Consider the following 11,834-nt stretch of genomic DNA (forward strand, 5'->3'; position numbering starts at 1 on the left):
AAAATTGATTAGAAAAATTAGTTTCTTCATATTGGAGGTCAGGTGGACTAGGTCGAGAATACCAATTTTTAATAAGAGTAGTTGATTGAGGTTTAGGATAGTGGAGTTTATTAAGATTAAAAGATTGAAATTGTTGAGCTAATTGATTAATTTCAGTATCAGTTGTATCAGTTTCTGATTGAGTAGAAGCCTTGTCTAAAGGTTGGTTTAGGACAGTAAGACCTTTTTCCTTAGATGGTGAAGCTTGTTCAGAAGTAGTTAATTTAGTGAATAGTTGTTCAATAGCTTTAACAGTAGAAGTATCTTGAGTGACTAAACTATTTCTTTTAGAACGATTACTGGGTAAGTTAATCAAAGATTGATCTAAAGATTGTTTAGTGGATATAGTGTTAGCAGAATAATCATCTAAATTAGTTTCTAGTTTATCTAATTGTTTACCAATTGTTTTTAAACGTTAATTAGTATAATTATTTTGTTCAATAACTTTTTTAATTTCAGGGTCAGTGCTAGGCAACTTAAAAGGAGAGGCTGGGACTTCAGATCCTTGATGTTCAATAACGATATTAGATAAAGGAGGATGACTAGAGCTAACAGTTGTAGTAGGAAAAGTTTTCCATTTATATTTTGTGATTGTATTTACTTTTTTGTAATAATTTTCTAAATATTCAAAGAAAGGAATTTCCATACGATATTCAATCATAAAATCATACAATTTTTTAGTTATTCTGGATTGTTGATTAGAATCATATTTATCACGGTAAGCATGTCTTTTAATCCTATTTTCTTGATATTTAAATGCAATAAGTAATTTATCAAGATCAGGAGTAAAGGATTTACTAATTGTCATTAATTGAGGATTGATTGGAGGTATATCTTCGAAATCAATTTGAGTAGGGGAATCTTGAGATTCAGTATCATCTTTAGGTAAATGTGTATGAGTAGAGAAATGTGTATGAGTAGAGTAAACAGGCTTACTAATTTGAGAAGTTGTGGAGTTATCAATTCCTTTTAGTTTACTATGGGAAGTTTGACCAAGATTGATTTGACTATTTTTTTGAAATAAAGGAGTATTAAATATTTCATCTTTAGTTTCAGTATCAGTAGGTATACTAGAGGTACTATGTCTAGAAGATTGACTAAGTTTAAATTTAATACGGACTGAACCATCAATAAATTGTTGAATATCTTGGATATCTTGACTAGTAGATTGTTGTTGATTATGTTTGTAATTTTCATTAACTGTAATCCATTGATCAGGGAGAGTAATATCTTTCCATTCAATCATTTGAGGAATGTTAATATTAGTATCATTACTGCTACTTTGAATCAATAAAGTTTTATCCTTTGGACTTTTATGTAATGCTTGAACATTTAAATTGGTTTTAATACATTTATAACGAACACGATAAATTAAAGCAATATTATGAACTTTATCCTTCATATTAGTAAATGAACCATTTAATTGAATATTCAAAGTTAATGCATCTAATATATGTGGATCCTTAAGACTGGGAGTAAAATCAGGAAAACAATTAAAATGAACGGGTCCTTTGTGGAGAACAATTTCCATCATACCCATTAAACTATCATTGTAATCAATAAAACAAGCATCTCGTAAACATAATAAAATAGTATAATTTTTACCTTGTTGAGTTAATGGTTTGATTCCAACTTCAATTAATTCTAAATGAATAAAATTGTGACCAGTTTTTAAATGGCGTTTAATAGTATTAACATCAAATAATTGACAGGTTTCTCGAGGTTTAGATAAAGCGTAAACTTGTTCCAAAGTTTTAACATGCAGATTCACATGAAATGCAGATTGTAAAAAAGTAGTTTTGTAAATTTCTTTAACTGATAATTTTTGTATATTCCGCCTTAAATCAATTTTATCATTTTATATTTCAACATCTTCTTCATTAATTACTAATTCTTGATTAGATATTAAGGACAACGTAGTTGACCTAGAGCTAACTGACGAGTTACTTCTAAATAATCGACTCATAGTTCTGACTGGGTAAATGACTTACAGGAATCTTAATCAATTGTCTAAATTTATCATGTTTTCACATACTACGCTTTCACACATACCTATTTTGGATGACCCCTAAAGTCCAACACTGCCTAACTAAAGGACTTACCAAAGACTGGGACGAAAGTTAGGTGGCTAAGCACAAAGTGGAAAACACAGATAGAATAAGTGACAGATTAAGATGACTGAAGGCAGATACTAAGCAGAATGGAGACAGATTAATCAGAATTAACAAGACACTTAGCAATATATAGCAACATAACTTGGCTCTGATACCAAAAGACATGTGTGCCATGTCTACTGTCTTTTAAAAACAATATAATTTTTTTTTTTATTTTTGTGTAAAAAAAGAAATTAATTTAATAAAAAAATATGCAAAAAGATATTTTTAAATTTAAAAAATATATATATTTTTTGACTTCCCGAAAGCTAAAAGTATATAAAAAAGTGTTTTTGATTTTTTTTTTAATTTTTAGTTTTTTAAAGAAAAAATTCTAAAATAAATATCTTAAAATGAAACCAAATATGGCTCGAGTGTTCGGAATCAATTAATGAAGTTTAGTTTTCACCAATAGCGTATGAAAGACAAAAATAAATAAATGAATAAATAAAGAAAGAAAAAGGAGGGGAGTCTTGAGAAAGGAAAAAAGGAATGCAAACAAGCATTTGATTCCTAAACCGCTACTGAACATAACATTTAGCAATAATAATAGTAAAAAGCTTGGGAGAAAGCTAAACAAAAGAAAGAAAACTTAGCTCTCTCTACATTCCTAACCCAACATTAAAGCAACGAATAATGTCTTCTCAAAACACAATTATAGAAAGTACATACGTACGATGGGTGTCTGTGTTTTTCTAAACAGAATCCAAATCTAAATCCAAATCCAAATCCAAATCCTTCGGCTTTTGGTTTTGTTTTTTCAGCCCCGTTGCCACTTTGCAGAACAGTTGCAGTAGACATAGGCTAAGCTAAGACCACCCTTGGAAGACCGTAAGTTCGAAGAGCTGAGACCATGGATGGTAATAGTGGGCATGGGGGGGATTCTCTCAATAGTATAAAAGAAGTAGAATAGCAGTGGTGGTGACTTTCCACCAATTGAGGCTTGGTTTTTTATACTTCAACATTGAAGGTGCCGACGATCCAACAGACCTGTTGCAAGATACTACATACATAAATACTACCATTGAATTGATTAAGAAAAGCAAAACAGTAAAACAAAATTTAAAAACTTGGTTAGTTTAACAATGTCAACACCATTCACTTACTCTGATGAGGCATAAACACACTTCCCATAACCTGTAATCCGACAGTAAGGATCAATTAGAATTAATAGTGACTTTGTATAAACAGCTACCTCCACCCCACAAAAGACGTACATATATATATATATATATATTCAAAGTATGCATCATTTTAAATAATGTTTTTACCACAAATAGTTATGTCAACAAAAAGAGCAGAGATAATCTGTGTCCAGTCATCGGACCAGGGCAAGCAAGGAAAAAACTTGAAATGTTAGCACAAACTTCCTTCTCCAATCTAAAGTGAAAGTTGCTGTGAGGTGTCTTGTAGTCCACTCACAGTACTCTACGGGGCCTTTTTATGGAAGCGGAGGGCCGAAGCCTAGAGCCGAAGTGAAAGGCCCAACAGAGCTATACCCAGGCTCTTTGTGGGGGTACGGGGGCATTGGCCCCGGCCCGAAGATTTGGTGATAAATATTGTTATTTTCGGGAAGGGTTATAGAGTGTAACAGCAGAATAAGAAAGAGAACTACAAAGTTCTTGTAATTCTTATTGAGTATAGTGAATTTTGATGTTTCTCTGCCTTGAACGAAGGCATCTTGCCAAACCACATATATTTCGTGTTTTTCTATGTGTGCTTGTTCTCTATTATTGTTTATTGTGACTTAATTTGAGTAGGTTAAAAGCAATTTTTTTGGCTTTTTTTTTGAACGTTTTTTTTGAAGTTTTTTTTAAAAAAAAAAAAAAAAAAAGTGCAAAAAAGAGATAATGTGACTCAAAAAAGTCAAAAAGCTAGCTTTTAGCCGAGTTCCCAAAATGGGCCTGTGTGATTGACACCACATTCTTGCATAACAAAATTATTATAAATAAATAAATAAATTGCAATCAATCATTTCATATTGCCATAAATTTCTCTCAATTTCGTATTGAAACATGACACATCTTCTTCCTTAATAGAAGACACTTTGTGCTTGCATATAATCTAATCCAACAATGACACATTAATTTTGTTTTGATGGGTGTGTTGGGAAGCAAAGCAATAAGTTTAAAGATGGATGGATGGGGGACTCACTTGGGTTAGATTTTGTTAAAGTAGCAGTGCCACCAAAATTGCAAGCAATATCAGAATTGCCATTCTGTTGATAATAGTAGTTGAAAGCGTAAGAGGCATGCGATAAAAGCGTATCCGGTTCAAAGCATGCACCCCCAGATTGAATAGGACCGCAATCTGCCATTCCCAATCCACATGCCCAGTCCAGCGCATTCTGCAAATCAACTTGAGGCACCCCCGCAAGTGCCACACACCAATTTGTGCCATCAAGGAAGGTTGTATTCCCTTCTGGAGGTGAGAAGGTTGTCATTGGAATTGATGCCTCCGCCTTCTCTTGCATCATCGCCTGCACCCCTGCAAAAACTAAACTAAACAAATCATTTTATTGTATTTGTATTGTATGCATAAAAAGAACATGGTGGAAAGAGTGATTGATATCTTCACTAATCTATCTAGTCATTTACAGAATGAGACAATGGTCTTTAACTACCAAAACTTTTACACTAAAAGAGGATAAAAAATGATAGCTCAAGAGGCTACCCTCTCATGTAGGGGTTGCAACGGAGAATAGAAATCATGCATATCGATCACGCATCACTAATATCGTGATGAACAACTCAAGATTTTAACTCAAGCGATGCTCATGTCAGTAGTTAACACAATAGATTTAAGCAGTTGACATTTATATATTTTGGCTCATAAAAAGACACAGTAATACTGAACCCGCCACAGTTTTTGGTTATAACAAAGATGATAAACATGATTTTGGAAAAATCTTTGAAAAGATTGAAAAGAGCCCCAAAAGGTGGATGTTCATAAATTATATGGTCCAAAACAATCAACCATACAATGCTCTACTGGCATCGTTCACCTAACTAGCATTACATTACCAATTCTATGAACCTGTTACTAGCCTCAAACAATTGTCATAATAATAATAATAACTCTACAAGATAACACTTTTGACCATGGATGTCATGCTTTAGAAATATAGGTGATCCCTAAGACAGAACACCAACCTAACTGGTTTTGGAATCTAGCATAATATTTGAAGTGAACAAGGAAGAAAAGTGTGTTTCTTCTTTTTTTGATTATATTGTATTTTTATTTTAGCAAACTTACAGTACAAGAATCACTTTTTAACTCCAAATTTTTTTTTTTTTTTTTTTCAATACATACAATGCTAGTTTGATTGCCTCTCTGAGATAGACCATTTGGTTGGGAAAGTATTTTATTTGGGAGTTTCTTAGATGGAAGATGTGAAAGGATAAAACCATGGCATCATCAATGAGAGGAAGGCCAAGAGAGATCAAAATACTGCATTGTGTTTGAATCCAAATCCTCTCAATGACAATTTACATATATGTAAATAGGAATCCCACAATTGGCACTAGACCATGATACTCATGGTTTCTGAAGTGGTTATAAACATAAATCACAAACATAGGATTGTCCCATTCCCTGTCCCAGATATGAATGAATCAAGCAAGCTTAACTCTGTTCTGTTATGTTGTTAACTGGGATTAACTTCCACCTGGACTCGGATCTGATCTGAGACCTGATTTATGAATTTTCCAACCTTTTTCAAATAGAGCGAGAGAATGAATATTCACAAAGCTATATATAATGACAATAGGGGTCGGGCAAACTGATTAATCAACACAAAACATTCATATTCTATAAAAGAATTAAATAATAATGATAGCAGTAGAACTGTATGCCCTTTCGTTATTTGTTCTTTGTTCTTTGGTTTTAAAAAAAAAAAAAAACAAAAAAGAAAGAAAAAGTAGAACAAGAAGTAACATGAAGATATAGCATGCCTTTACGTCTAAATAATTCATTTATCCATTTTTTTTTTGAGCAAGGATCCTCGGCTGCCGTTTTCGGCAGCCGTTTCGGCAGCCCCCCAAAACGACGTCGTTTTGGGGGTGTTTTGATTTTTTTTCTTCTTCCTCGTCGAGCTCGACAGAACCAGAGGGGAGGGGAGGGGAGGGGAGGGGAAGGAGAGAGAGGGGGAGGGGAAGAAGAGCCGCCGGTGGGCCGGACTGGAGGGGGCCATAACCAGTGGGGGAGGAGGAGGAGGAGGAGGAGGAGGAGACGGAGGCGGAGGAGACGGCGGTGCTGCGGTGCTGCGACGGCCGGGGTGAGGCGACGAGCTATGCTGCGACGGCCGGCGTGAGGCGACGAGCTACGACGGCGACGATCGGACCTCCCCCTCCCTCCTCCCTCTTCTCCCCTCCCCTCCCCTCCCCTCCCCTCTGGTTTTCCCCTCTGGTTTTGGATCAAGAACGAAGAAGAAGAAAGAAAAAAAAAAAAAAAAAAAAATCCCAAAACGACGTCGTTTTGGGGGGCTGCCGGGTAGGGCGGCCGATGATCCAAATTCTTTTTTTTTAATCCCCCTACACCTCCCAAAGGAAACAATAATATACAATATTTGCATCTATTGAAAAAAAAAAACAGAAAATCTCGTTTTGGGATTAAAGTTTGAAATGTTCCGAATTTTGAGACCAACTACAAGTGTGATTCAGGTTGGTTTGGGAACTGGGTTGGCTTTTGGGTTTTTTGACTATTTTAACGTGGGTTAAAAAGCTTAGTTTGGGAAGGACTTTTTGACTTTTTTGACTTTTTTTTGTGAGAGAAAAGTATAATGATTAAGAGTTGGATGTCACATTTTGTTTATTGTGGTTAAAATAGCCTATTTTGTCTTTTGTGGCTAATAGCAAAAAAAAAAAAAACCCCACAAAATCCCTTCCCAAACATCTAAACTGTTCAATTTTTTTTAAATAAAAAAAAAATTCGTTTTATAGAATTATCCGTGTATACAACCATGAAAAAATTAAAACAATCCAGTAATCACAATCTTTTCATAGATTTGTCATTGAAAAAAATATACTGGATTTGTAAAAATAATCCATCAATTTTTTTTTTAAAAAAAATTACAATAAAATAAATATATTACAATTATGAGAAATGTTAAAAACATAAAATTTAAACCCCAAATTCATGTAGTAAGGGAATTAAACTCCATATAATTAAATGTGTAATAAATAATAAAAAAATTAGCCTGTCATATTCAATTTGGTAAACTTTTTAGGTGTCAAACATTTTCTAAATGGAAATTGTGGCTTTACTTAGCCTTTTTGGCATCTTAATCTTGGGTTAAAATAATCATAAAATGATAAAATAAGTAAAAAATTAATCAGATAAAATATTATATCTAAATTATAATTATTTTTTTTTTCTTACAAAAACCAAAAATAACTCATTCCAAACGAGATTTTTTAGCACAAATTAAAACAGTTAAAAAGAAAAAAAAAATCAGTGTTACTTGTGAGATTAGAAAATAAATTTATTTATTTGTTTATTTTATTTAAGACTTTACTTTGTATCTCTCATTCCATTTCTAGACACAGAAGATCGGACTTGGTAGCTAAAGACTAGCCGCAACGGCTACCCCCAATTAGTTTTTATTTTTATTTTTTAAAAAATATGTAAAATACTTTTTTAACCATTTTAAATAAAGTCGCAGGTTTGTATGGAAGAGCAAGCAGCTGGCTGAGCATGAATGTTTAAATGAAGAAAATGAAAAAATATATATATATATATTGAAAGAAAGAAGGAAGAGTTATTAACAACAACCAAAAAAAAAAAAAATTAAAAAAAATGAAAAAATAAATGTATCTATATTATTATATATATAGTCCGAGTGAGTACAAAAACCAACAAAGGCAGAGGAAGAAGAGGAGAACAGAGAAACATACCCAGATAGTATTCCACCATTACTACTACTATCACACTCTGCAAAATCCATATTCCCTTTCTCATGCTCATCCCGCTTCAACCTCACCACCCACTCTAACCAACCACTATATGTCTTCTTCACTCCGCGCGCTCTCTCTCTCTCTCTCTCTCTCTCTCTGTATTTGTATATATATATATATTATATCTCTTATAAGTTGGAGAGACAAGGACGAGTAATGATGGCTCTTTTAAATCAGGAGTCTTTAGTATTTGAAGAATCGGCCGTTTCTTCAAACAAAATTTACTTCCTTTTATATCCCGCCCCTTGTCCCTCCTTCCTCTCTCTCTCTCTCTCTCTCTCTCTCTCTCTCTCTCTCTCTCTCTATTTATATATATATTGTTGTGTCCTTTGTCTTTATTGTCGTGTAATAGCAATGAAATCAACTGAGGAAGCTAGTATTTTGACAGACTGAAAGCACTTTAATCAAAGGAAAATATTTAAGATTACAAAAAAATAAAAAAAAACACACTTCAACAATACTACCCATATGTATGATTTTATATTTGTCAATTTTTGATGGGAGTTTTTTTTGATAAATTTATTTTCTAAGAGTTTTATTCCATTCAATTCATGTTCTTTTTTACTATTCCATTAGGTTCTATTTGAGATGATAAGACCAAAATACCGTTTTCATCTACTTATGTTCCATTTAGTTCATATTATTTTCTTATGTTTCAATAAGTCCTATGGGTGACATAATTATCAAAATACCCCTATTGTGAATGTTCACACCGTCAATATGAATGTTCATATCGTCAATGTGTAGGGGCTCGGCCCATGTCGATCCTCGTGGGTGCCAGGAAAAATTTGAGTCGGGCCAGGGCAGGCCCGGCTTATTGACAATGTGAATATTCACATTAACATGTTAACATTCACATTAATAGGAGTGTAAAATTGGCTCGCGTCCCGTGGTGGCGCGAAACCCGCCCGTAGCCTATGGAGGGCTCGGGACGGACCCGATCCGGCCCGTTGACAATGTGAATATTCACACTGATATTTCAACATTCACATTGATAAAAGTATAAAATTGGCCCGCGGCCAATGGGCGGCCCAAAGCCCGCCACGGCCCGGGACTGGCCCGGCCCGTTGACCATGTGAATATTCACATTGATCTATTAACATTCACAGTGATAGGAGTGTAAAATTAGCGCGCGCGCCTCGTGGCTGCTTGAAACCCACCCACAGCCCGTGGGCGGGCCCGGGTCGGCCTGTTGACAATGTGAATATTCACATTGACATCTTAACATTCATATTGATAAGAGTATAAAATTGGCCAGCGGCCCAAGGCGGGCCCGGCCCCGCCCGTTGACAATGTGAATATTCACATTGATATATTAACATTCACATTGATAGGAGTGTAAAATTAGCCCGTGCCTCGTGGCTACCTGAAACACGCCCACGGCCTGTGGGCCGCCCGTGGCGGGCCTAGGCCTCGACGCGGGCCGGGCCTCGGACCGAGCATTGAATGGGCCTTAACCGGGCTGATGGGTCGGGTCAAGCTTCGAAGTGATGGCCCAGGCCTTAGCCTAGGGTCTCAGACTAGGCTCGAGCCTAGGCCCAAATGAGTCTTTCCCGGGCTGGCCCACGGGCCAAAAAATTAGGCCTAGGCCCAGGCCCTAGCACAAGGGTATTCGGGCTTTGGACGGGCTGATAGATCGAACCTTGGGTCAAGTCGGTGGGCCTGGGCCTAGCCTCGAGCTTAAGCCGGGCTTGGGCGGGCCTGGCCATTTTTTTTTAATTCTTTTTAATTTTTTCTACCAAGATTTTATTATTTTCCACAAAAAAATACATTGCGCCTCGGGCGGGCTGGGCTTCGGACCGAGCCTTGAATGGGCCTTAAGCGGGCCAATGGGCTAGGCCGGGCTTCAAAGTGATGACCTAGGCCCTAACCTAAGGTCTCGGACATGCTCGGCCTCGGATTGAAAAGAGCTTGCCCCGGGCCGAGGCGGGCTTCGGGCAACCCACGGGCCGGGAGCCAATTCTACATTCCTATCAATGCGCATTTTAACATGTCAATGTGAATATTCACATTGTCAAAGGGTTGGGCCGGGCCTACACGGGGCTGCGGGCAAGCTTCGAACAGCGGACAAATTTTACGCTCCTATCAATGTTAATGTTAACATGTCATTATGAATATTCACATTGTCACGGGTCGGGCCAAGCCCACCTCGGGCTGGGGTCGGGCTTCGGGGCGCCCACGGGCTACGGGCCAATTTTACACTCTTATCCATGTGAATGTTAACATGTCAATGTGAATATTCACATTGTCAACGGGTCGAGTCGGGGCCGCCCTGGGCCGCTGGCCAATTTTATACTCTTATCAATGTGAATGTTAATATGTCAATGTGAATATTCATATTATCAACAGGCCGGGCCTGGCCCACGTAGGGTCGCCCATGGGCCGTGGGCGGGTTTCGGGCAGCCACGAGACGCGGGCTAATTTTACACTCCTATTAATGTGATTGTTAGCATGTCAATGTGAATATTCACATTGTCAACGGGCCGGGCCGGGCCTGCCCCGGGCGGTGGGCAGGCTTTTGGCCGCCTATAGGCCGCGGGCCAATTTTATACTTTTATCAATGTGAATGTTAACATGTCAATGTGAATATTCACATTGTCAACAGGCCAGGCTGGGCCCGCCCCGGCCCGTTCTTGGGCTGTGGGCGGGTTTCGAGCAGCCATGAGGCGCGGGCTAATTTTACACCCCTATCAATGTGAATGTTAACATGTCAATGTGAATATTCACATTGTCAACGGGCCGTGTCGGGCTTGCCCTGAGTCGCTGGCCAATTTTATACTCCTATCAATGTGAATGTTAACATGTCAATGTGAATATTCACATTGTCAACGGGCCCGATGTGGGCCAATTTTATACTGCTGAATGTTAATATGTCAATGTGAATATTCACATTGTCAACGAGCCGGTCGGGCCCGCCCTGGGCCGCTGGCCAATTTTATACTCTTATCAATGTGAATGTTAACATGTCAATGTGAATATTCACATTGTCAACAGGCCAGGCCAAGCCCGTCCCGGGCCGCCCATGGACCATAGGTGGGTTTCGAGCAGCTACGAGCCGCGGGCTAATTTTACACTCCTATCAATGTAAATGTTAACATGTCAATGTGAATATTCACATTGTCAACGGGCCGGGTTGGGCCCGTCCCAGGCGGCGGGCGGGTTTTTGGCCGCCCATAGGCCGCAGGTCAATTTTATACTCTTATCAATGTGAATGTTAACATGTCAATGTGAATATTCACATTGTCAACGGGCCCGCCCCGGGCTACCCATGGACCGCGGGCGGGTTTCGCACCGCCACGGTACGCAGGCCAATTTTACACTCCTATTAATGTGAATGTTAACATGTCAATGTGAATATTCACATTGTCAATGGGCCGGGCCCGCCCCTATTCGCGGGCGTGTTTCGGGCCGCCCACGGGCCAATTTTACATTCCTACCAATGTGAGTTTTAAAATATGAACGTTTACATCATAAAATTGCTAACCGTTCAAAAAATATTTATAAGAGTATCAAAATTAAATATAAGGGCATAAGTGTCCAAGAAAATAGTATAAATCAAGAAAAAAGACTTTATAGAATAACGCAATACATACATGGGACTAAATGAGTTAAAAAATTCCTTCATGGACTTCTTGGGTTAAAACACTTCTAAATGAGATTTATCAACAATTTGCCCATTTTTGATTTG

At 37.5% G+C, this 11,834-nt stretch overlaps 1 protein-coding gene across 2 annotated transcripts; it reads right to left on the reverse strand.

Moving 5' to 3' along the window:
- Positions 1-2,676: 2,676 nt before the first annotated feature.
- LOC114266923 (major pollen allergen Ole e 10) lies at positions 2,677-8,423 on the reverse strand. 2 transcript variants are annotated; one of them, XM_082887324.1, is made up of 4 exons: positions 8,087-8,423; positions 4,347-4,688; positions 3,299-3,329; positions 2,677-3,182 (listed from the first exon to the last, which is right to left on the reverse strand). In XM_082887324.1, the coding sequence occupies exons 1-4, from the start codon at positions 8,154-8,156 to the stop codon at positions 3,080-3,082; spliced, it is 546 nt and encodes a 181-aa protein (XP_082743450.1). In that variant the 5' UTR covers positions 8,157-8,423; the 3' UTR covers positions 2,677-3,079. The 2 variants fall into 2 exon arrangements, with proteins under 2 accessions (XP_082743450.1, XP_028063684.2); XM_028207883.2 differs by having other exon boundaries at positions 4,347-4,679; positions 8,087-8,350.
- Between the last annotated feature and the right edge of the window lie 3,411 nt (positions 8,424-11,834).

Source organism: Camellia sinensis, chromosome 9, assembly GCF_055761805.1.
Source record: "Camellia sinensis isolate YWXY chromosome 9, ASM5576180v1, whole genome shotgun sequence".
Taxonomy (NCBI): domain Eukaryota; kingdom Viridiplantae; phylum Streptophyta; class Magnoliopsida; order Ericales; family Theaceae; genus Camellia; species Camellia sinensis.